This window comes from Bufo gargarizans, chromosome 4, assembly GCF_014858855.1.
Source record: "Bufo gargarizans isolate SCDJY-AF-19 chromosome 4, ASM1485885v1, whole genome shotgun sequence".
Lineage (NCBI taxonomy): Eukaryota > Metazoa > Chordata > Amphibia > Anura > Bufonidae > Bufo > Bufo gargarizans.
In genome coordinates, this window is record NC_058083.1 from 497,813,287 (window position 1) to 497,840,805 (window position 27,519).

Consider the following 27,519-nt stretch of genomic DNA (forward strand, 5'->3'; position numbering starts at 1 on the left):
TGTAATTCCTCTAACGCCGTTCTAAGGAAACAGTAGGTTTAAAGAGCACACCAAATGCTTGAAATAACTTCTTTATTAACTTCAACTTTTCTTCACATAACACTACCGCCTCTGCAGAAAATAGTCCATGTACATAACACGTGTTGCATAAAGATTCACAAAATGGCTGCATGTATAAAATGGTGGTTTTACTGTTCAATCTTGTCATTCAACATAAAATGGTGGATATATTTCTCTCTTGAGTATCTGTTCTCTCACTTTAAGTTATTTAAGCACTTTATGATCTCTCTGAGAGGTATATCTGAGGTTCAACCAATAGTTCTACTTGCTCTACTTGGTTTGCAGTTTGCTCTATACAATTACTTTGAGCAGTTTGCTTTCTATGGCTCAGTATGATCTGGTCTAGTTCAGTAAACAGTTCTAATCACTACATTAACAATAGGAACGTTATATAAATGTACTAAATACCTATTTTATGTGATACCTTGTTCACATAAAACACAGCTCTTAGTGGAGTGAATGTCTGTTCAGCTCCTCTCCTCTGGTGTAATGATTCCAGCTAGGGGATTTCCCACACAGGCTGAGTGTGAAGCTGGCTGTGATTGGTCAAGATTCCTGGGCAGTAACAACAGTTTAACTCTATGCTTTCTTTTGATTCTGCTGTGTCATTGAGCTTACCTTACATTCATATAATAAATCTTAAAGGCATATTATCTTTTCTGCTTCTGTGAACACAATATATAACTGTTATATGACATCCAAAACATGAAGTCAGTGTAAATAACTCTGCTTTTGTCTAATATATAAACATAGGAACTGTATTAAGTTTATTGGCAGGTCTAGCTGTATACACATATAAGCCATATTAGCAACCCAGGACAGGTCCTAGCTGGCCAGCTACAAAGCCTCAGAACTTTCAATACCTACGACTTTCCTCTTTCTGCCATTAACTGCTTAGGGGCTATTCAGTGGAGATTGATGGCAATCTCTTTGACAAATGGGTCGGAAGCGAGGAGGCACAGAACGCAATCTCGGGCCTTTATAGGTCACTGCTATCTAACGATGCCAAACTTGCCCAATCGCTTATGTTTACTTATTGGGAAAAAGACTTACGAGGGTCAAACACCACAGAGCGCTTGTTAGAGGATTGGCAGCTAGTATGCAAACATGGAGAGGGACACAATTCAGATTCATTCATGCGGCAATATATGCCTTTGACCTCCCGACCTTGAGTACCCAACTGGGCAGGATCACCAAATGTCCTAAATTCCAACAGAATAGAGCGGATTTGTATCACTGCATATGGCAGCGCCAAAAGGTGCAAATATTTTGAAGGGATGTGCATAAATTTGACCTAAAACTACATCAGATTTTCACACTCCCTAAAAGTAGATAAAGACAACGAAATCAAACAAATGAGTCACAAATATTTGACTTGGTTTTTTATATATTGAGGAAAATTATCCTATATCGCATGTCTGTGAGCGGCAGAAGTTAATTTAGAGTCTAGTGTTTTCAATCTGAATACCGCTACTCTCCAAAATGAACATTGCTGCCTCTCTGCATTTTGCTAAAGATCACATGGACAAACCAGAAGGCTATTGGAACAACATTTTGTAGACGGATGACACCAAAATCAAAATGTTTGGTATTAATGAGAAGCATTATATTTGGAGAAAGGAAAACCCTGCATTGCAGAATAAAAACCTCAGCCTGTCTGTGAAACATGGTGGTGCTAGGATCATGGTTTGGGCCTATTTTGCTGTATCTGGGTCAGCACGGCTTGCTATCATTGATGGAACAATGAATTCTGAATGCTACCAGCAAAATGTCAGGACATCTGTCCATGAGCTGAATCTCAAGAGGATGTGGGTCATGCAGTAAGACAGTGACTCTAAACACACAAATCATTCTACCAAAGCATGTTTAGAATGGCCAGCTCAAAGTCCTGACCTTAATCAGTAGAAATGTTGTGGTAGGACCTGAAGTGAGCAGTTTAGAGGAGGAAACCCACCAACGTTTTGTATGGCAGAATGGGCAAAAATGTCTCCAAGCTGATGTGAAGGACTAATCAACAATTACCAGAAATGTTTAGTTGCAGTTATTGCTGGACAAGGAGGTCACACCAGATACTGAAAGCAAAGGTTCACATACTTTTGCCACTCACAAATGTGATATTGGATCATTTTATTCAATAAATAAATGACCGATTCTAACATTTTTGACTCACTTGTTTGATTTGGTTATCGTATTTACTTTTAGGCCCTGTGTGAAAAATCTGATGTAGTTTTAGGTCAAATTTATGTTTGTTTGTTAAAAGGGTCCTCTGACAATAAGTCAATTACAATGGATTGACTGGTGGGACCCATCAACAATCCGTTGTAATCTGTGGAGAGACTTGTAGCAAACGTTCAATTTCCATACATAGCCACCCCAGGGGAAATGAAGTATTACACAAATGGCCATTAAAATAATCATCATTACCATTAAAACACATGGAGGCCTTGGGTCCTCCAGACAGAAGGACCTGCTTTTCACCTCATATAGATGAGAGTCCAAAATAAGAGAATTATATTCAATATAATATATATTTAAATTAGAATTCCTGAAAGTGGATTTTCTAAAGCTGGCAACCCCATTAGCTGAAACTGGGCAGCCGAACTCAATATTGTATGTCTATTTAAGGCTTCGTTCACATCACCGTTCAGCCTCTCCGTTCTCCTGCTCCGTTTAGGAGTAGGAGAATGGAAAGGACAGAGAAGGCACATAACTGAGCCAAACGGAGCCCTTAGGACCCCATAGACTATAAGGGGGTCCGTAATGTTTCCGCTCAGAAGATGATTTTGAAGCGGAGACAAAAGTCCTGCATGCACAACTTTTGTCTCAGCTCCAAAATCATCTTCTGAGCGGAAAGATAACGGACCCCATTATAGTCTATGGGGTCCTTAGGCTCCGTTTGGCTCAGTTATGTGCCTTCTCTGTCCTTTCCGTTCTCCTAAACGATGTGAACGAAGCCTAAACTGAGAAATAATATTTAAAAACCAGGATTTTGTTCTTTACTTTTGTGCCATCTGGGGGTCAGAGTTCTCTCTAGGTTGCAGTAATCCCATGTATAATCTGAACTTTGTTCTCCGCTTGGATGTGAAAGTGACGTCCAGTCTCATGCATGTGTCCAGGTAAAGCATACATGTAGTTACCACCAGCCTGGAGCACAGACCCCTCCTGCCCACTTCAGACTGTTCCAGACTTAGCACCCAGGTTGTCACGTCTGGATTGCTCTTGGACTTTACCTGTTTATTTAGTCTGCTATTTTTGATCTGACTTTTGACACTTGCAAAAAAATGTTGTAAAGGCAAATTAGATATGGTATTGACCGTAAAGACTAAAAGAAATATGGAAATGAGCAATTGAGATAAGTAATTATGTCTGTGTATTCAGCTCCATCGGGGTTGCATGGGGTGGTCTGGATTCACACATGCAGTTTCTGAGCCAAACATAGGAGTGGATAATAAAAAAAAAGATAAAATGTCTCTCCTTTTTTTTTTTCCTTCTTTTTGGATCCACGCTTGTCATTTTCTAAAAAAAACTGCATCAAAAACTGATTGTCCGTATTCAGGCTCCTACACACATGAATTTGCACTGGTTGTTTTTCCACTGCTAAAAAAAAGAAACCACAGATGCAAAATAAAGTGCTGAAAAATCTCATCACAAACCTACGTATGAACTCACCCTTAGGGCTCATGCACACGAACGTATATTCATTTCATTGCACTCCGTGTGTATTCCGTTTCTGTATGTCCGTTCCCCCAAAAAATAGAACATGTCCTATTATTGTCCGCATTACGGACAAGGATAGGACTGTTCAAAGGGCCAGCTGTTCCGCTCTGCAAAATACGTAATGCACGCGGACGTCATCCGTATTTTTTGCGGAACACAAAATACATACGGTCGTGTGCATGAGCCCTTAGAGTCCCTGCGCACATGATTTTGTACTGACATTTTTCCACCACTAAATAACGCTATACAAATAGCTCACAGTTTTTTGTATTCTGCACGTGGTTTTATGGTGTTTTTTCCTGAATGACTGTGGGAACCACATTTTTTCCAGCATTTCCCCCCTATAGAGAAAGTGTCGTAACACTGAAAAAAAATGCATGTTTTAAAAACAACCACCCCAAATCGCCACCTAATTAATCCAAATGCAAGTAGCAAAAAAATGATTGTGCGTCCTCCTATTCATATTTGCCATAGACTTTCAGCTAACGTAGAGCTGGGTTTTTACTGTAAATGCACCAAAAACTGCAGGTTAAAAAAATGCAACAGAAATGCAACAGTGCCAAAAATTTCCATTCAAAAGTCTAAGCATGAATCTACCCTTTAGGGTCACTACACGCATAATTTTGCACTGGCATTTTTCAAACACTAAAAAACGCGATAGAAACTGCTAACAGTGTTTTCCCTACCGCATGCAGTTTATACGGTGAGGGTTTAAGGCTACTTTCACACTAGCGTTCATGGGTCCGTTCGTGAGCTCCGTTTGAAGGAGCTCACGAGCGGACCCAAACGCCTCCGTCCAGCCCTGATGCAGTCTGAATGGAGCGGATCCGCTCAGACTGCATCAGTCTGGCGGCGTTCAGCCTCCGCTCCGCTCGCCTCCGCACGGACAGGCGGACAGCTGAACGCTGCTTGCAGCGTTCAGCTGTCCGCCTGGCCGTGCGGAGGCGAGCGGATCCGTTCAGACTTACAATGTAAGTCAATGGGAACGGATCCGCTTGAAGATGTCACCATATGGCTCAATCTTCAGGCGGATCCGTCCCCCATTGACTTTACATTGAAAGTCTGAACGGATCCGCTCAGGCTGCTTTCACACTTAGAATTTTTTCTAAGTTATTAATGCAGACGGATCCGTACTGAACGGAGCCTCCGTCTGCATTAATATGATCGGATCCGTTCAGAACGGATCCGATCAAGCGCAAGTGTGAAAGTAGCCTAAGCTGTGTGAAACACTTTTTTTTTCCTGCTGTTTTTTCCTATAGAAAAGGAGATGTCTAGACACCAGAACAACAAAACAGAAAACAAAAACGCTTCAACATGCTGCAATTTTTTTTAAAAAAAACACGAGGGACCAAAAAAATGCCAACTACAGCAATCAACAAAAACACCTTTTGCAAATAAAAAAACTTTTGTGTGTCCGGCGTTTCATATGTCCCATAGAGTGTCAGCTAACGCACTGAAAATGTGAAATAGACGTCCGGTGGCTTGAGTGTTCACGTATCAACAATAAAGAGTTTATTTTGTACTCATGAAATTATGTTTTATTCTCTTCTCAGTGAGCGGACTGGGCCGTGGTGGGACGTACAATCATACTACAAAAAATGGACAAGGCAAATCTTAAGAGATGTTTCCTTTTATATGGAAAGTGGTCAGATCATGGCAATTTTAGGAAACTCTGGTGAGTAGAAATAATCCTTTAATATATGATATATATCAGTACATTTGGGCTAAGTATATACATATATGCCGAAATTCCGGTATTCTGTTACAACTCCAGACAGATCCCATTGAGTAAAATGGGGTCCATTGGGTTTCCGTCATGGATACCGACATTCTGCCAGACAGTTGCCTTTTGCCCTAATCTGTGATGGAGGCTCCTGCTGGAACCTCTGCCGCAGATGTGAACTGAGCCTTATTCATGGACAGGCACAGTATTAGACAGGCACAGTATTTGGACCCCTTGCTCTCCGGTACGTCTTCACCCAATGTGCTTCCCTTTAACAATCCTCCAATAATTGTGAGCTACGGTATGAAATTCATTTGATTGCATTCACAAACAAAATAATGCAAAGAAGAGTTTCTTTCCCGGAGGAAGACCAGCCCGGGCCTGGATTTATATCATTTTCCAAATCCCAAAATATACTGTGCCAGTGTTGTAGGACATTGGAACCAATTACTGTTTTTTAGAAAGTTATAGCCTCAATTTACAAATGACAATATTGTCAAGCTACAAAGTTACAAAGGTTGTCTAGGAAAAATCTATATTGTAAATTAAGGAGGAGCCGTCAGCAGTTCTGACAGATCTGCCTTAGGAAATATGGAAGAAACAAGCTCTATCTGTACAGACGTTATTTGTGTAGTGCACGGTGGATCAATACTCAAATAGAGCTGCATGCTATCTATACAAATGTGGATTGCATTGCCCATGAAATAACAAATATGGAGCACCTTTTCTTTGAACTGTATATTGTGCTGTTACTATGTCCACCATCTTGGCTGGCAGCAGCTCCTGATAAGTCCAGTTCAGCAGATAGGAAAGTTCAGGGTTGAATTGCTCCACTAAAGTCCCAGAAGGTCATAGGCATAGGGCTCTGCCACACTGGAGACCAAGATGCCAAGCAGAAGACAACTCTTATCTAAAGCTGCTTGCGCTCCATAATTATTATCAATAATATGACCTGTGTTTGATGTAGAGGAATGTAAAATGTTTTTTAAAGGGGTTGGCCCATCTCATACATGGGGAGCATATCGGTAGCACAGGCCCCTAATGTCTGATAGGTGGAGGTCCTACCTCTGGGCCCTGCACCTACCTAAAAAACAGGGCCTGCAAAAAGGAAAGCGTACTTAGCATGTGTGGCCACCCTCCATTCATTTCTATGGGACTGCCAAAAATTTCCATCAGCCCCATGGGAGTGAATGGAACGGTGGCCGTCCTTGCGTGGTGTGCTTCCCATTCATTTCCATGGGACTTTTTGGCACTCCAATAGAAATGAATGGAGGGCAGCAGCACATGTATGGTCCGCTCTTCTTCACTTTGCGGGCTCCTTTTTAGACGACCCGCTTAGAAGACAGTTCTAGAGGACCCACACCTATCAGACGTTGAGGGCATATCCTAGAGATATGCCCCCAATGTATGAGACTGGCCAACCCCATTTAAAAGGACCATGACTATGGTTGAGTGCTCCAGTCTGTACTGATTTTACTGTAAAAATGCAAAGAAACAAATGGAAACATCTTGTAACTTAACTGGTTGCCCCACTTAAAGGGGTTGTCCAGAGTTGTTGTTCAAATATGGCTGCTTTTTTCCCAAAACAGTGTGCCACTAGTTGTGTGAGGGTTTTTTGGGAGCTTATCGCCCATTCATTTAAATGAAGATGAGCTACAATACCAGATTCAGCCAGTGGACAGGTGCAGCAGCCGTGTTTTTATCTTCCTCCACAATGTCTCGCATTATAGGAATATTTACACGCATAACATTTTGCATTTAGGATCTGGAAAGACAACACTTTTGGATGCAATTTCTGGAAGGATTGGACATAAGGGAACATTGCTTGGAGAGGTTTATGTGAATGGGTCCCAGTTAAAGAAGGAACAATTTCAGGACTGTTTTTCCTATGTCTTACAGGTATGACACATAAGAACAAGATAAATAGACTATACAAGTATCATATATACACATGACTACACATATTGTCACGCTTCAGTGTGGGAGGTCAACACCACACCGAGCATAGGAGGGAAGGGGGGAACAGAGAACCAGGCCTGAGAACTAGGGAAGGAAAATGGACACCTCCTAGTGAAAACCCTAACCAACATCCTGACTGACTACAAGTATGAACAGACCCCAAAGGTAGGTGAGTTCATACGCAGGAATACCTAGAGTCCTATCAAGCCCTATAGGACCCTGGTACTAATGGCAGGGACGAGACTACTTGTTCCTACAAAAGGAAGGACAAACAGGAGTCTCCTACAGGCCCAATACAAACAATAGGAAAATGCAACACACAGATCCCAAACAAAATACAAAAGGGAAAGGAAAGACTTAACTTTGAAGGAGCTATGGAAGCAACAGGAACTCAGCCGAGAACCAACCACAATCTATCCAAAGGTCCAAACAGAAAGTATAAACCGCACAGCATTGTGGGAGAATCAACTATAAATAGAAAAGGTTGAATGACCCTAATAACCACACCTGGGGAAAGAAGATGTGGCTAGCACCAAAAACAACACAGACGTAATTTGATCTAAACGGAAAACATGTCAGATTAAACCACATGTTGCCAGTCTCACCGATCGCCTGCCACATGTCACGGGAACGTCCGTGACACATATTGGGGGAATTCATCATTCCATTGGAGAAAAAGAAGTAAAAAATCTTGATGTATACCTTATTTACGCCCAAGAATTGCACATTTTTGTGATTTTACATCCTCTTTTTTTTTTTTGAAAGTAGGTGGAAATTGAGCATGATTAGTTTTGTTAACTAGGTGTATATAAACTTTTGAAAAAGTTGCAAGAGGAAGGTTTACTCTAGTAGGGAGGTGACATAAAAGACAAAAGTTTTAGGTTTAGACATGCACCAAATATATTAAGCAGTGTGTCATGTTTGGTAAAGAAAGAAGAAACTGACTTCTAAAATTCTCTTCAAGATAAATTCTCCCCATAGACTTTACAGGTATAACACACAGATAGCAATATACACCACAGACTGGGGATTAGCAACCAACAGCTGTTGTGAAACTATGATTTGGCTATACTCAGAACTCCCATAAAAATCTATGGAGAATTCTGGAATTTGTAGTGTCCCAACAACTGGCATACTGGGGATTGCTAAACCCTGCCTTAGACTATACAAATACTACATACAAAAAGTATGTAGTAGACTATATGCATAGGTTATACAGTTAGTACACATACAAAGCACTATACATCATAACTATACAGATATCACATATAGAAATCACTATACACCACAGACTATACAGATATCACATACAGAAAGCACTGTACACTATAGACTGTACAGATATCACAAACAGAAAGCTGTATACACCATATACTGTACAGATATCACATGTAGAACGCACTATACACCCTAGACTGTACAGATATCACATATAGAAAGCACTATACACCATAGACTATTCAGATATCACATACAGAAAGCACTATACACCATAGACTTTACAGATATCACATATAGAAAGCACTATACACCATAGACTGTACAGATATCACATATAGAAAGCACTATACACCATAGACTGTACAGATATCACATATAGAAAGCACTATACAACATAGACTATACAGATATCACATATAGAAAGCTCTATACACTATAGACTATACAGATATCACATATAGAAATCACTATACACCACAGACTATACAGATATCACATACAGAAAGCACTGTACACTATAGACTGTACAGATATCACAAACAGAAAGCTGTATACACCATATACTGTACAGATATCACATGTAGAACGCACTATACACCCTAGACTGTACAGATATCACATATAGAAAGCACTATACACCATAGACTATTCAGATATCACATACAGAAAGCACTATACACCATAGACTTTACAGATATCACATATAGAAAGCACTATACACCATAGACTGTACAGATATCACATATAGAAAGCACTATACACCATAGACTGTACAGATATCACATATAGAAAGCACTATACAACATAGACTATACAGATATCACATATAGAAAGCTCTATACACTATAGACTATACAGATATCACATATAGAAATCACTATACACCACAGACTATACAGATATCACATACAGAAAGCACTGTACACTATAGACTGTACAGATATCACAAACAGAAAGCTGTATACACCATATACTGTACAGATATCACATGTAGAACGCACTATACACCCTAGACTGTACAGATATCACATATAGAAAGCACTATACACCATAGACTATTCAGATATCACATACAGAAAGCACTATACACCATAGACTTTACAGATATCACATATAGAAAGCACTATACACCATAGACTGTACAGATATCACATATAGAAAGCACTATACACCATAGACTGTACAGATATCACATATAGAAAGCACTATACAACATAGACTATACAGATATCACATATAGAAAGCTCTATACACTATAGACTATACAGATATCACATATAGAAATCACTATACACCACAGACTATACAGATATCACATACAGAAAGCACTGTACACTATAGACTGTACAGATATCACAAACAGAAAGCTGTATACACCATATACTGTACAGATATCACATGTAGAACGCACTATACACCCTAGACTGTACAGATATCACATATAGAAAGCACTATACACCATAGACTATTCAGATATCACATACAGAAAGCACTATACACCATAGACTTTACAGATATCACATATAGAAAGCACTATACACCATAGACTGTACAGATATCACATATAGAAAGCACTATACACCATAGACTGTACAGATATCACATATAGAAAGCACTATACAACATAGACTATACAGATATCACATATAGAAAGCTCTATACACTATAGACTATACAGATATCACATATAGAAAGCACTATACACCATAGACCAGGGATCAGCAACCTTCGGCACTCCAGCTGTTGTGAAACTACAATTCCCAGCATGCTCCATTCATTTCTATGAGAGTTTTTACAAGAGCAGGGCAAGTATGCATACTGGGAGTTGTAGTTTCACAACAGCTGGAGTGCCGGAGGTTGCCTTCCCCTGCCATAGACTATACAGATATCACCAAGGGCGGACTGGGAACCTAAAGTGGCGCTGAAAAAAAATTATAAAAGTGGCCCCGTTTTGTAGTCGGGTCCACATTGATGGAAGGCAGGGCCTGCAATACCATATTGTGGCACATTATACCAACCCAACAGATCCAAATACCACTGTCCATCACAAAATATTGCCACCAGCTGCACAAAATACATCCCAAAACCACTGGCAGGCCGTGAGGCGGACTCAGGCATCCCCCTGGGCATGGGCTTACCAGGAAATTTTGCTGTAAGGTCTATGGCCAATTCGTCCCTGGATATCACATATAGAAAGCTCTATACACCATAGACTGTGCGCAATTACATATATTCCTTGTCTCAATCTACAACTATTGGTAAATTTGAAGCAGAATCACGTTTTCTAGTCATTATTACATTATTATCCAACCTAATTCAGATTCCAGTTTATTATGTAGGTTGCATGTTTATCGCATATGGTCAGAGAATTTTGCAGAGTTTACAGTTCACACGTACTAAACACATAAAACACCAATATAAGTGATACTTGATTTTTGTGTATCCAGTAGAGATATTTCCATGAACTTTCCATTAAAGAAAATTTCCCCCGGCTTCTTGCAGCACGACAATTTACTCCCCTACCTGACCGTGCGAGAAACATTGACCTACACTGCCATGCTGTCGCTCCAGAGACACTCCAAGGAAGCCATCAGGAAAAAGGTTAGTATCCTACTGTATGTGTTTCAAGGGGAGGAGCCCAGTAAGTGGAGAAAGAAGTATTTTTCTCTGATAAGTTATATTACTAAGTTCATTATATTTGCCAGTTATATTGATTTATGCAAAGTTTGTTGAAAGTACAGTGACCATTTAAAATATAATATGCTGCCTGGCTGAAGTAACCACTAGAGGGAGCATAGGAGCTTACTGCATACTGCTGTGCATTAACTCTATAACAACCAAGCGCTGTGTATATAGAATGCCTGGTGCTGGGTTTTAATTCCGAGCGTCGTTCATGCATATTGTAGTATTAAAGCTCCTGCTATCTAGCAGGAGCAGGTTAGGTAGCCGACTGTCAGTGACCCCAAGGAGAAGACAGAAGTGTTTTACTATCGCTTCTGACTGCTCCTTTCCCAAATGCATACCACTGAATGAGTGCTGTGCCCTTCCTTTGATGGATCCGATGATCATGTGATCGTTAAGTGTCTCAGGCACATGAGAACTGCTGGGCTTCTGCAGACCCTAAAAGTAGAGAAGGGTAATGAGGCAGCACTCATCCAGCAGTAATTCATAAAATTATCCTTTATTGGTCCGGGATACAAGTACAAAATACCAGCAGAATTAGCAGGGGCGGACAGCGAATCTTACATGCATAGCGGCGATAGGCGTTTTTCGCGGAAATGCGCTTTCTCAGGCCGCGTCAGCGTACTACTCTGGAATTGTGTTTGTCTGTCCTTGTTGTTTGTCCATCCCTGTGTCACGGCCACGGTTATGGCCGTGACTCCTTGGGAGCCGCATACAGTTGCCCGCGGTTTGGGTAGTTGTTTCAACCGCAGCTTGAGGCATGATGTTGTTTGCCTCAAGTGCGGTTGCCGCGGACAACAGCTATGTGTGCGGTTCCCTTGGAGTTGTGTGCGTGTGTGTATGCATGTTTGTATGTCTGGTGTGCACTTTGTGTTGTCTGGTGTGCACTTTGAAATCTTCCTTTCTCTGTGGCTGCCCGTGGCAACGTTTGGTATGTTGTACATGTGGTGGCAGTGTCCCGGCCTTCGGGCTGTCTCCCAGGACGGCTGCCACCCATGTCGTTGCCTGCGACAACAGCCACAGGGTGATCTTAGTTTGGTCACTTCCCCTTTATGTGTGTTTCCCTTCTGTGGTGCTGGAAGGGTTAACTCCCTTCCCAGTGTGTGTGTGATGTCAATGGGTGTGTCCGACTGTGGGGTGTGGCTTCTTGGCCTATATAGCCTTGGTGTTTTGCATGGCTCAGTAGGTTGCTTCAGTCATGCTTGGCTGGAGCAGCCTCCTGTGCATATTACCTGCCAGTGAGAGCCACCCCTGTGGTCATAAAGATATTGTCCGTATGAATGTCACTTTATGTTTTATGTGATGTCTATGTTATGTTCTGTTCTGTTGGGACCTTCCTATGTGTTTTGGTGCAGCTTACGGTTCTGGATTCCTGTTTGCTCAGGGATCCAGTCAGCAAGGCTGTGGCAGGTTGGTGGAACTTCTCGTTCGCCTGCCATTCCCGTAAAGCTGTTTGTGTTCCCCTTTTCCCAGCAGCGTGGCCATGGAGACTCCTGCTCCTCCGTGCCTAGGAGGAGTAGGTCATCTTACCCAGCTCCTAGCTCAGGGATCTGCGGAGGGTAAGTCAAGGCTCCGAGGTTCCTGCGCATGGGTCCTCCTACCTTAAAGGTTGGCCCATGCAGGTAGGAGTTAGGGTCAGGTTAGGGATGCTTGAGGAGGTGACCTGCTCCCTATCCTGTTCTCCTGGCCGACCAGCCATAACAGCATCTGGCATCACACGGCTGAGGGTTTCCCCCATCCTCAGCCGTGACACCCTGCACTTAAATAGCATAGAGACTGTTGACCAGTTGCGGTCTAGCTATTTAGGGCTTGCACTGCAAGTAGGTAGGGAAAGCGGCTGGGTCCTAGCCTTAGGGCTCACTGTCCTTGCCTGTCAGCGGCCTGAGGAAGCGCATTTCCGCGCGAAACGGCCGTCGCCGCTATGCATGTAAGATTCGCTGTCCGCCCCTGCTAATTCTGATGGTATCTTGTACTCGTATCCCGGACCAATAAAGGATAATTTTATGAATTACTGATGGGTGAGTGCCGCCTCATTAACCTTCTCTACTTTTGGAATTTGTGCTTGTTTGCTAAGATTGGCGTTGCACCACAGTACTGCAGTCTCAGATGGGGTGGTGCGCTGGACGTCTGTGTATTATTATCGACATATGAGGGGTTGATAAAAGGAGTGTGTAGCTGTGCCGCCCGGTCTTTCTACTACGTTTTAATAATTGACTTCTGCAGACCCTGATCAGCTCTGCCTGTGTAAAATGTAACCCATAGGGAGCTGGTTTCTCCTGTAACTGGGGCCCCTTTGAATGTCTGAGTTACAGTGAAAATGTAACATACTTACCTCTCCGGGCCCCAGCGGCACGATCCTCAGCCTTGAAACGGCTGCACCGGGAGAGACACACTGCTAAGCCATGCCCGCCCGATGATGCGACAGCATCCTTAGCAACAGGATGCATTGCTCTGTTTCTCCCCACAGTGGTTGTATGCTGGAGGACATTAGCAGTGGGCTGATTGCTAAGCTGTTCTAATCCTGTGTGCTGTATTCTGACTAATGGAGCCCCGAGTCGTGACTTATCAGGATCTGATCCAGGGACTCTGTGCTCTATTTAAACCCATTCGTGGCCATACACCCGTGCCAGAGATAGTCTCTGACTCACTAGATGTTTCCTAGTTCCTTGTTCCTGTGCTTATTGGATTGCTCGTTCCTCTGACCTTGGCTTGTCTTCTAACCACTCTCTGTCTCTTGTTTGGTACTGCGTTGTCTATCTGGTTCTGATCTCAGCTTGCTTTCTGAAAACTCTCTGTCTTTTGTTAGGTACTGCATAGCTTGTCTGGTTCTGACCCATTTACCTACTACTCTGGAATTGTGTTTGTCTCTCCATGTTGTTTGTCCATCCCTTCACTTAAATAGCACTGTTGACCAGTTGCGGTCTAGCTATCTAGGGCTTTTACTGCAAGTAGGTAGGGAAAGCGGCTGGGTCCTAGCCATAGGGCTCACTGTCCTTGTCTGTTCCTACCTACAGTTGTAACAGGAAAAGTGTGTATCAGTGTTCCCTAGAGGCCTTTTAATGACCTCTTGTTGGACATAATAGAAGCCACCAAGTAAAAAAGATATAATAAAATACAAGTAAAAAAGAATTTTTTAAAACAAAATCGCCCATGCCATCCAAAACCATTGTCATTGTTTTACTATTCATATATTATACATATTATATAAAAAAAAAACACAAAGTTCGCATATTTAAAAAATAAAAATCTATAGTTTGAAAATGACATGCCTTTTTTTTTTTTTTTTTGAAGTTTTCCCTAAATAAAACTGTTTAAAAAAAAATATCCCAAAAATTCTCTAAAAACATATTAGTAAAAAGCCCTAAATATCATAAAAAAATATTTAAAAAAAATATTTTGGTAGTCCAACAAATAAAAAGCTGAAGCTGATGATCTTATCAGCTGTATTCAGGGTCTTAATCCCTGACGAGTAGAACAGGGAGAAGGCTGAGGCAGCTCTTTAACTCAGTGTTGTGAAGTAACTTGTCTTAACTAGTCCGGCTGTGTGATTAGGACGGCGGCCATTTTATTTCCCCTGATGATTGTTCCCTAGACAAAATGAGCCATTATAACTGAAGAAAGTTATTTGGAAGTATTTTCTGTAATTTTATTTTATTAATTCCCGGCGAACTTCTTTAAGGTATTTTTAGGTCTGGTCTTTAATGGGTTCAAGGGCTTTTCCAGAAATTAAATATTAATGACTCAGAATAGCTTGTCAATATCAGATTGGTAGGAGTCTTACTCCCCTCAATTCCCCTCCTATGGGGGTACATACGGATATACAAATGACTGAACAGGAGTCAATGGTAGGTGCTCTATACATGTGGTATTGTACTTCATAGGGCTTGCTGGAGGTGACAGATTCCCTTTAATAGACCTCTGTCAGCAGATTTGTACCTATGATACTGGCTGACCTGTTACATGTGCGCTGGGCAGCTGAAGACATCTGTGTTGGTCCTATTCATATGTGCCCACATTACTGAGAAAAATGAAGTTTTAATATATGTAAATGAGCCTCTTAGCACAATGGGGGCGTTGTCGTTACACCTAGAGGCTCAGCTCTCTCTACAACTGCTGCGCCCTTTGATTAACAGTGCAATTATGATCAAACTTGGCCCTGACTTCTCCTAAAGTCAATCAAAGTGCAGAGGGCGCAGCAGTTGCAGAGAGCAGAGCCTCTCTGTGTAACGGCAACGCCCCCCGTTGTGCTTAGAGGCTAATTTGCATATATTAAAACTTCATTTTTCTCAGCAATGCTGGGATGTATGAACATAGGACCAATACAGATGCCTTCAGCTGCCAAGCGCACATGTAACACGTCAGGAAGTGTCATAGGTACAAATCTGCTGACAGATGCCCTTTAACTCCTAGACTATCAGGAAAGCAGGCATTAACGTCCCACTACCTCAGACTACAAAGGTTAGTGGTACCGCTACACTTCCCTTGACCACCGGGGTGACATTAACTACTTCTATACTTTACACTACTGAATTAGTTTGAAATTTATACTTCCATTTTCTGTTGTAGGATAGTCTAAAATATATGGAAAGTGCGGAATGCAGGCTACTACACCGACTCATTAATATAATTCTTTCCTGATTCTTAGGATCCGCCATTTTCCTGCAGCCAGTAGCCATGTGCCTGGTGGAAAACCCTTACATCTAAAAAACTTTTTTTTAAAACCAAATATCTAATTGCTTTGGGAATGTAAATGCATCAGTCAGTAATACAAGCTGTCTTCGGAGCAGTCTTTTCCTGCGATATAAATGGGGATTTGTAGGACAGTCATTAAATAATGTATTTTCTGTGATAATACATTGTATATACCTAGTACTGCAACACCTGACTCAGAAGCACATGATATAGATATATGCATCTGATACACATGGAAAGTTACGGTAACTGCTGTAAATACCCAGTCACTATCTAACTGCATAAGCCAAAGGTTACTGTACGGTATAACAGCTGGGGTATGGCTGCTAACAGGACAGAATGTGTTATCTATGCAAGTAGTGTAATCTACCTCCAAAGCCGGATCTACACTGTCAGGCTGGTTATTGGAAACGCACTTTAGTACAACCGCTCGTTCCTGACATCAGCCTGTGTAAAGGTGTTGTAGATAACCCAATGCTCAGTCGTAGCATATACTGTAAATGCACCTTTAAGGGGTTTTCCAGGTGTTTAATATCCTCAGAATAGGTCATCAATATCAGATCGGGAGGGGTCCGACACACTTTACCCCTGCCAATCAGTTGTTTGAGGAGGCCACAATTCAGCACCGTCCATTGTATAGTTGGTATTGTAGCTCAGCCCCATTCACTTGAATGGGCGTGAGCTGCGCCTAGGCCACGTAACTGATGAATGTGACATCATTGGCTGGTCACCACAGTTTTATCCCTGCCAATCTGATATTGATGAACTCTCCTGAGGACAGGCTATCAATATTGAACTCCCAGAAAATCATTTTAAATTATTCCTAATGTATCAGTGAAGAAGGTTTTCTTTTGGAAGGATTTACAGCGTACCTGAGTTTACAAAAAAGTTTGCATAGTGGCTATGCTTTTTGTACAATTATAGCAGTGAAGGAACTGGTGTTTTTTGGGTTTCCCTAAAGTTTCTTTCAGACATATTATTCCTTGTTTCAGCTGCACAGCTAGATGCATTTCTCTCACAAGCAGTGTGTGTCTCCTTTCTGTTAAATCTGCTAGTAGTGTATGCAGTGACTTTACTTCCCACTATGCTTGTTTTCTTCTAGGGAGCTCAGAAAGCTGAAATAGAGGGGGAGATCAGACTTACAGACACACAGGAGCTTCCCTACTCTTCAGAAGCAGTGTATAGGCAGTGCCTCTATCAGCTCTGACATGCCTCCACTTCTTCTCAGCCATATTCTGAGTTTCTGTTACTAGGGACATATCTTGCTTGACAACAGACAGTGGACTGCAGCTTAGGTGGAAGTGAGACCACTAGTGGCCATGACTTCACAGCCATTTTCCAGGTGGATGCAGGCATATTTTTTAAATGAAGAGATTTAGAAATGTGCTATTTACACAATTCTTAATTAAATGAAATTGTGTGAAAGTAATGTGACTCTATAAGGGAACATTACACGACGACAAAACAAGAGGCTCATGTTCCAAAAGAGTTGTTCTGCCGCAATGTCTGCAAAATCAAGACAAAATGCACCCAAGGTTTCTCAAAAATGCTATATCTTATGTGAGATTTTACAGTGCAGCGACTAACCCTATAGTCTTGAGGTGCATTTAGGTAGTCCTTCTTCTAACCATTTTTGTTGCAATTGTTTAGTATAACTGCAGCTATTTTTTACAAAGAGGTTGCAGTTTTGCTGCAATTGCAAAAATCCTGGTGAAAAGCAATTCAACAAAGAATGTGAAAAAGATGACTCAAGTAAATATTCTCCTACAACAAGAGCAACATTAACATCCCCTTCTACAAGTAAGTTCTCACAACTTCAATATTTTTACTTTTCAGGTAGATTCCGTCATGGCTGAGCTGAGTCTGACCCATGTTGCCGATACGGTAATAGGAGGCCGCATTTTCAATGGCATATCCAGCGGTGAAAGGCGGAGGGTTTCCATTGCAGCACAGTTGATTCAGGACCCAAGTGAGTTACATTTGTAGCGGAGTGCAATATTAGAATCCACGATCTCCGCTGGTATAACAGGTAAATCCACAGTCAGCGCTGAACAGTACGGCAATATTCCCAATCCTCCCAATAACCGGACGAAACACAGTCTGGGAGTCAACTACTCGCTTTATTCACAAGCTTGTATATTTATACAGTTCCCCAGCCATTGTACACAAACTCCCCTCCCCTCTGTCTGTAACACAATACACAAAACCAAATGAGCCTTGTCTGAGACGTAATCCACAAAATACAATTACCAAACGTAATTGACTAACTGGAACCCTGGCATACACAGATACAATGTAACCGAACACATAATAACATACATAATCTGTAAGACAGCCTGAATGCAATCTGCTACCCAGTCTAAAAGGGGCAGTAGTAGCAATATACAATACCACATTCCCAAATATTGCATTCAAATGTACGGACAACCTTCTTACATTATAGTCCAGAAGTGGCTAGGTTTGCCACAATGCTCCCCCAGAACCAAGCCGGCATACAGTCTGATCCCAACGGATCGGCTTGGGGATGTCCGGGAGAGTACTCACAGATCACTTTTCCAGTTCCGTTTGTCTGGATAACCCATCGGCGTTACCGTTTTGTTTCCCTGGGCGGTAGTGGATGGTAAAGTCATACGGCTGCAGCGCCAGACTCCAGCGCAGCAGCCGGGCATTGTCTCCAGCCACACGGTTTAGCCACACCAACGGGTTGTGATCTGTGAGTAAGGAAAAAGGTTGTCCATATAAGTACGGCTGTAACTTTTTGAGGGCCCACACCACGGCCAGGCACTCCTTCTCAATGGCGGCGTAGCTTACTTCTCGTGGCAATAACTTTCGGCTCAAGTAAGCTACGGGGTGTTCTCCGCCATCGGCTCCAACTTGGCTCAGCACTGCTCCCAATCCAAACATTGAAGCGTCTGTGTGAACAAGAAATCTTTTAGTTGGATCAGGAGCAGCAAGTACGGGAGCATTAGTTAGAGCAGTCTTCAGTTGTTGGAATGCCTGCTCACACTCTGGGGCCCAGACAACCTGTCGAGGAAGATTCTTACGTGTCAAGTCAGTCAGGGGTTTGGCCAGGGCGCTATAATTGGGCACAAATTTTCTATAGTACCCTGCGGTACCCAGAAACGCTAGCACTTGGGTTTTTGTCCTAGGAGTGGGCCATTTAGCTACAGCTTCCACTTTAGCTGGTTCCGGTTTCTGTTGCCCGCTCCCCACCCGGTGGCCCAAGTACTGCACTTCGGCCATCCCTATATGACACTTGCTGGGTTTCAGCGTTAATCCTGCCTCTCCAATACGATCTAGGATGGCCCCTATGTGTTGTAGGTGCTCTGCCCAGGTCTGGCTGAATATAGCGATGTCATCTAAGTAGGCACAGGCGTATTCCTGGAATCCGTCCAGTAACCGATCGACCATCCGCTGAAAAGTTGCCGGAGCGTTTTTCATCCCGAATGGCATGACCCGAAATTGATACAGGCCAAACGGGGTGACAAACGCCGACTTGGGGATGGCATCCTCGGCTAGTGGAATCTGCCAGTATCCCTTACATAGATCTATGGTAGTGAGATACTGGCCCCGTGCCATCTTATCCAGCAGCTCGTCTATCCGAGGCATCGGATAGGCATCAGACACCGTTTTGTCATTTAGCCTCCGGTAGTCGACACAGAAACGTGTCGTGCCGTCCTTCTTGGGTACCAGCACTACCGGCGATGCCCAGGGGCTATCGGAAGGTTCGATAACCCCCAGCTGCAACATCTCGTCAATTTCAGTTTTCATATGGGTTCTGACTGCTTCAGGGACGCGATATGGAGTCTGCCGCATAGGTAGCTGTCCCGGGGTTTCGACTCGGTGGGTGGCCAGCGGAGTGTACCCAGGCAAATTGGAGAAGGTAGCCCCTTTAGCTACAATCAGCTCTTGTACCTGGGCACGCTCCTGAGGGCTTAGCCGCTCCCCCAGCTGAACCCCCTTGGAGGGCTCTGTCTGTTCTTCCTGTTCTAATAGGTCAGGTAGGGGCAGATTCTCCTGATCCTCAGAGGCTGAGGCGCATATCGCCGCCACGTCCTCTATCCTCTCATGGTAGGGTTTGAGCATGTTTATATGGAGCATGCGTCTCTTCCCTACCCCTGAGCAGGGGCCAATCACATAGGTGGTGTCACATCTCTGTTCCACCACCTGGTACGGGCCTTGCCAGATGGCCTGCAGCTTGTCTGTGCGGACGGGTTTTAAAATCAAAACCTTCTGCCCCACTTGAAAGCTGCGGTCTCTGGCTCCCCTATCGTACCATCGGCGCTGGCGCTGCTGGGCCGCCCGGAGGTTGGTGCGCACAGTCTGAGTCAGCGCCTCCAGACGGTCCCGGAACTCCAGTACGTGAGTCAGCGCCTCCAGACGGTCCCGGAACTCCAGTACGTAAGATACGATAGGGGTTCCATCTGGGCTACTCTCACCCTCCCAATGCTCCCTAATTAGGTCTAACGGCCCTCGTACCCTCCTTCCAAACAGTAATTCAAAAGGAGAAAACCCTGTCGATTCTTGGGGTACCTCCCTGTATGCGAAGAGCAGGTGGGGTAAAAACCGTTCCCAGTCTTTGTGCGCTTCTCCAAATGTACGGAGCATTTGTTTCAGCGTACCATTAAATCTTTCGCATTGCCCATTGGACTGGGGGTGGTAGGCAGAATTTATTATTGGCTTAATGCCACATATCTTCCACAGTTGTTGGGTGACCTCGGCAGTGAATTGGGTGCCCCTATCGGATATTATTTCTTGGGGAAACCCTACCCGGGAAAATATCTTCATTAAAGCCTCGGCCACCGTTTCAGCATGGATATTAGTGAGGGCTACGGCCTCAGGGTATCGTGTGGCATAGTCCACTACTGTTAAGATAAACCTTTTCCCAGAGGGGCTGGGTTTGGGTAGGGGCCCTACTATGTCGACGGCCACCCTACTGAAAGGTTCTGCAATAATAGGGAGGGGACATAATTTAGCTTTGGGGCGGTGACCTCGCTTGCCTACTCGCTGGCATATATCACAGGATGTGCAGTACTGCCTCACATCTTTAGAAATCCCTGGCCAGAAAAATGCATGGGTTAACCTATATCGGGTACGGGTCATCCCTAGATGCCCAGACAAGGGAATATCGTGCGCAATCCTAAGTAGCTCTTGCCGATATTTCTGGGGAACCACTAACTGTTTGGTGGTCACTGTGACTGACCCCCCCACTCCTCTTTCAGCAATACGGTACAGTAGCCCCTTCTCCCACGTGTACCGCTCCCCCTCTAACCCAGCCTGGTCGGTGAGTACTCTGTCCCTATATATCTGTAGTGTGGGGTCTGACTTTACCTCTGCCTCAAATGTAGTTGGGGTATCCCAGGACATACGTATCGTGTGGGGGTCATGGTCTTTTACCTGAGCCTCAGAGCATGCTAGTGGAGCCGTGATGCGAGCCTGCTGCCGTGTGGTCACTGGATGAGCTTCCTGGTGTGGAGCCTGGGGTACAAAAGCAGAGGTCATCTGGCCCAAGTCATTCCCCAGTACAACATCTGCTGGTAGATTTTGCATGATGCCCACTTCCACAACCCCCTCTCCCGCACCCCAATCCAAATGTACTTTAGCAGTGGGTAGTCGGTACACTGCTCCCCCTGCCACCCTTACGGCCACTGATCCGCCAGTGTGAGCGGAACCTGGAACCAGGTGAGGTGCGATCAAGGTTAGCGTGGCTCCGGAATCTCGGAGCCCTTGTACTTCCTTCCCTTCCAGGGTCACCAGCTGGCGATGGTGCTGCCTGTTGTCGGTGGCTCGAATGGACATCACCTCGTGTAATACCCCTAGAGGTTCCTCGGCTTGCACACTCCACATCTCTTGGGCAGCTGTCTCCCGCTGATAATGGTGGGCAGCAGCCCTTGGTGCCGGATTCGGTCGAGCTTGGTTCCAGGCGGGTCTGCCTCGATTTTGGGTGCACTCACGGGCCATATGCCCCCACTGTTTGCAGGTGTGGCACTGGATATTGACCCGTCCATTATACCTGGAGGGTGGTGGTAGGTTCCCTGGGGACGGGCGAAGAGGAGATGCAGTGGGAGCGTGGGGGGGTGGAATGCTGGGTGACCCCGCGGGTCGCGGGTAACTCTTGGGGAGGGTTACCTGATGCCTTCTCGCATCAGGATGCTGATCGGCTAAGCGTGCCGCTTCTGTTAGGGTGAGAGGCTTCCTGTCCCGCACCCATTCTTGTGTCTCTGGAGACAAACCGTTGAAGAATTGCTCCAACAGCATTAACTGTCGCAATTCTTCCATAGTAGTGGCTTGGCTGGCTTGTATCCACCCTTGTGATGCTTGGTCCAGCTTGTGTGCCCACTCAGCATGAGAATCTTTCTCTGGTTTTCGCAGGTTTCTAAATTTTCGCCGGTATGCTTCTGGGGTAATGGCATACCTCTCTAATATCGCTCGCTTCACTTTTTCATAATCTCTGCTGTCCTCGCTGGGTACAGCGCGATATGCTTCTGCTGCCCGCCCTGCTAGCTTGCCTGCCAGCAAGGGGACCCATACTGACCGTTCCAAGTCATGTAAATCACACAGCCTTTCAAAATCCTGTAAAAACCCATCAATCTCATCCTTCTCCTCGCAAAATACTTTAAAGGCATGATAGGGAATTTTGGGTTTTACCTGGCTGTAGAGTGACCCAGTCGTGGACTCCGCTCGGGACGGTGCATGCTGTGGGCTGTGTGCCATCACGTACTCCTGCACATTTGCCATTACCATTTGCATCATGGCCTCTGATATAGGCTGTGGCAGAAATTCCAGCCTGGTTCTCATTTCCCTCTGGTAGAGTGTCTCCTCCATGGCTGCTGGGGGTGTAGCGCTGCGGACTCTGTCTCCCTCCATCAGCTCGGCAATTAGTACCTCCTTGGGTTTGTTGCTGGCTACTTTACCCCTGGCTTCCAATAGCTCTTTCAATGTCTGCCGTTTCAAAGCAGCATAATCGATCTCCATTCACCTCGTTGTTCGTTCCTTTGTTCCATACGAATTGTCCTTCACTTTCCTTGTTCGGTAGTTTCAATTTACACGAACACCGCTTTTCGGCTGTAAGGTTGGATCCCGTCGCTTGCCACCAATTGTAGCGGAGTGCAATATTAGAATCCACGATCTCCGCTGGTATAACAGGTAAATCCACAGTCAGCGCTGAACAGTACGGCAATATTCCCAATCCTCTCAATAACCGGACGAAACACAGTCTGGGAGTCAACTACTCGCTTTATTCACAAGCTTGTATATTTATACAGTTCCCCAGCCATTGTACACAAACTCCCCTCCCCTCTGTCTGTAACACAATACACAAAACCAAATGAGCCTTGTCTGAGACGTAATCCACAAAATACAATTACCAAACGTAATTGACTAACTGGAACCCTGGCATACACAGATACAATGTAACCGAACACATAATAACATACATAATCTGTAAGACAGCCTGAATGCAATCTGCTACCCAGTCTAAAAGGGGCAGTAGTAGCAATATACAATACCACATTCCCAAATATTGCATTCAAACGTACGGACAACCTTCTTACATTATAGTCCAGAAGTGGCTAGGTTTGCCACAACATTGTTGTTTATTTATACAAAACTCTGAAGCAAAAGCCTGACTTGCACACTCCAAGAAAAATTAGTTTTCAAACTAAACAACCCCTTTTACTCATTTTGGACTAAAAACCATTCTTTTCAATTAGTCTTTCTTAAAGGGGTTACCCCATCTCAGACATTGATGACATATCGCTAGGACATGCTACCAATATCAGATTAGTGCTGGTTCCACCTCTGGGACCCACACCTAACTCTAGCACAAGAAAGCACATTGTGCATGCGCAGCATGCTCTTCTTTCACTTCTATGGAGTTCCAAAAAAAACGTTGTAAGCTTGCTCTGCTATTTCTGGAACTCCCATAGAAATGAATGGAGAGCGCACCGAGCAAGCATGGCCACCGCTCTATTCACCTCAATGGGAGTTCTGGAAATAGCCTAAACGGTGCTCGCTATTTTTGGTACTCCCATGTAAGTGAAAGGTGGCTGCTTTAGCATGATGCTCCTCCTGTTTACTTTGGAGGCCACGTTCTGGAGATAGGTGTAGGTTTCAGAGGTGAGACCCACACCTATCTGACGCTGGTGGCATATCCTAGCGATATGTCACCAATGTGTTAGGTGGGCCAACCCCATTAAACATTTTCAACAGTTTTTACGCTACAGCTTTCACTTTCACGACTATTACTCTCTGCCTCACACTGAATCCATCGAGCCATCAGAGCAGCTCCCTGACGTATTCAGTGTAAGGCCTCCTGCACACGAATGTGTGCTTCCCGTTGCCGTATTGCGTACCGCATTTGCGGTTCCGCAATACACGGGCACCGTTCCGTGTGCATTCCACATCACGGATGCGGACCCATTCACTGCAATGGGTCCGTAAATCCGGAGATGCGGAATGGTGCGGAACGGAAGCACAGAACGGAACCCTACAGAAGCACGACGGGGTGCTTCCGTGGGGTTTCGTCCCGTACTTCCGTTCCGCAAAAAGATACAACATGTCCTATCTTTTTGCAGAACAGCCAGATTGCAGACCCATTAAAGTGAATGGGTCTGCGATCCACTGCAGCTGCCCCATGGACGGTGTTCGTGCATTGCGGCCCGGGGCGCAATAGTCTGTAGTTGTAGAGTCCTAAAGCAGAGAGAAATAGTCTGTAGATGTAGTGAAACTGAAAGCCAGTCAATTTTTAATAAAGACCAATTAAATTAAATTATTTTAAACCCAAAATGAGTAAAATGCAAGGAAAAATAAATTCCACCAAAGGTGACCATCCATAGCCTTTAAAGAATTATTTTTATATGTGTAGCAAACCCCTGAAGAGCCGATGCAGAAGATGGGAGTGGTAGTGGCCCTGAAGAGATGTGTCACGATGGAGGCTTTGAAGAATCAGGCCAGAAGTAAAAGTATAACAGTCTCTCTTTAATTAGTGAAAAACATTACTTGTGGCACATCCAACAGAATTGAATAGAAAGTGCAGTTTCTGGCACCAGATGAGGAGGTATGGTGGCTGGTTGTGTGGCAATTTAATGGCACTTGTGGATATAGATGTCTATTGTCTGATGCAGGCTTTTTGTTTATCTGGCCAGGTTGTTAGCTAGGTGACGGGTGTCTGAGATATAGTCCTTACCTTGCAGCAGTGTCTGTAAAGCTGTATACTGATGTTTTCTGGAAGCTGTGTTCTTTATTCTGATTATCTCTCTAGAGTGATGGTCTCACAGAAAAAGTGGATAAAGTCTCTAGGAGTAGGAGCTCTAGCATGTGCTTCCTATCTTTTCGCTGTCTACTCAGAAACTCCCCTTCCTGGCAGGAAGCAAGTTCAGCCCATTCCCATGAAGAGGAGAGGAACAGGGTGGTTAGCTCTGCTCCTACCAACCAGGCTTGGACTGGCCCACGGGGGAACAGGTGAATCTCCCAGTGGGCCCCTGACAAAGCTGGGCCCCAGGACAGAATCTCAGTCAGTCTATAGCCATATAAAAAACTGGGCAGAATATTTAACAAACTACTTAGTTTATTACTATAGACACATTGGGTGGTTACGGTGACTTCTAGGTCATCTTGAGTATCTTATTGCTGTCTGATGCTATGTGAGAAGGTAATATCTGCATATACCTGTACAATAAGCCCCCAGAATGAATTGTACTAGTGAGCCCTAGGCACCCCAGTCTAACACTGGTGCCAACCTTTGCCAACCATACTGTACCTCTCCTGCTGGTGCACACGGCTAAAACAATAAAAAATATAGGGTACATAACATTATAGTACATTACAAACCTTTGCAGATACCATCCTGATACCCCTCTGGAGTACTGCATAAGCCTATAAGGACTGCAATAAAGGCAATATTACAGGTCATCCAGAAACAAGAAAGCAGTAAGGACCAATGGGAGAGACAGTTCTTGCAGGAGCTGTCCTATAAGATAACATTCGCGTGGTGCTGAATGTGGGATCTGCCACAGAAGATGCTCTTTGTGAAGGCTTCATTTCACACATTTCTTCTCCTGTTTTCCACAGAAATCATTTTACTTGATGAACCAACTACCGGTTTGGATTCAATGACGGCAAATCATATCGTTTTACTCCTTTCTCAGCTGGCTCGTAAGGACAGGATAGTGATTATTTCCATTCACCAGCCTCGCTCAGAACTATTCAAAGTAAGTGCCCAAAAATTGCATGTTTCCATCTCCTGTATTCCAGGAAGGTAAATCCCGCCTGGTCTGTTGTATTTGCTCTGTCCTCGAGTTTATAATAATAATAATCTGGATTTACTGCAGTCATTTGTGCTGGATATTTACACAGCGCATCATCCTGGTAATACATATCCCTTACTCATCCTTAGTTAAAGCTTTCTCCATGCAAATTTTAACCCCAGCTTTCCTCAGGGTATGTCCTCACAGAACGTAAGATGCAGTTGGAATTTGTTCTTAAGGGTAGGTTCACAAGGAGGATTTTGTCCTCCGCGTATCCCACAGCAGAAACCAGTGTACTGCTGTTTCTGCCATGGGTTTTCATGCTCTAGGGACTCCTGCTGCGCCTTTGCGAGGGGTCAGCGCGGTAACTGTGCCATGAATAGACCTGTACATTCTTGCCACGGACTTGAAAACCACATGGTAAAAACCTTTGCCCACACAAACTGCGGCATGGCCTCCCATGGGAGGTGGTTTTGAATTTGCAAAGAAACCCATGCCCAAAATACTCGGGTTGAACCTACCCTACATGTACATTTGTTGCAGATTTGCCAACAATTTTACCCTGTGGATTACAAAGTGTCAAATCTGCAGCAGAAATTGACATGCTGTGCATTTACAATCCATGCCGCATGTCAATTTCCGCATGGATTCAGCGCAGATATACTTTCCGCTGCGTGTCTAAAATCTCATCGGCTGTGGTGCTACTGTAAAATTCCCATCATACGTGTGACCAAACTATTGAACTTTGAACCAGCTTTGAAGAAAGGATAAGTAACGTACATAAGAACATAAATAGCAATTCTCATAAACAGTATAATGTTAATATTGAAAGGTCCCCTTTAAAGGGGTTGTCTCATCAAGAAAGCCTTTTACAACTGCAATCAGCTGATCATTTCAGGTGCAGCTTCTCAAACCCATGGAGGAACTTGCTGCTGGCCATTCACCTCTTTATTACTAAATAAAGGAAGTAACATAGTTCATGAGGCTGAAAAAAGACAATCCATCCAGTTCAGCCTATTATCCCTCATGAAGTGAGGATCAACGAGCCCTCAGTCTCTAGTGACCATAACCTGTAATATTATTACACTCCAGAAATACATCCAGGCCCCTCTTGGACTCTCTTAGTGAGTTCCCCATCACCATCTCTTCTGAATGTAGAACCTGAGTAACATAGATGTGTTTTTTTACTAACACAATGTATTCACAAATGACAACATT

The 27,519-nt window shown here is 43.9% G+C and overlaps 1 protein-coding gene across 1 annotated transcript in view; it reads left to right on the forward strand.

Moving 5' to 3' along the window:
* The window catches only part of ABCG5 (ATP binding cassette subfamily G member 5), a 44,586-nt gene that overhangs the window by 2,707 nt on the left and 14,360 nt on the right, over nucleotides 1-27,519 (forward strand). Inside the window, exons 2-6 of the mRNA XM_044291283.1 lie at nucleotides 5,331-5,452; nucleotides 7,263-7,399; nucleotides 11,183-11,281; nucleotides 17,891-18,023; nucleotides 26,126-26,265. Coding sequence (XP_044147218.1) covers nucleotides 5,331-5,452; nucleotides 7,263-7,399; nucleotides 11,183-11,281; nucleotides 17,891-18,023; nucleotides 26,126-26,265 — 631 coding nt within the window. The remainder of the gene's footprint in view (nucleotides 1-5,330; nucleotides 5,453-7,262; nucleotides 7,400-11,182; nucleotides 11,282-17,890; nucleotides 18,024-26,125; nucleotides 26,266-27,519) is intronic.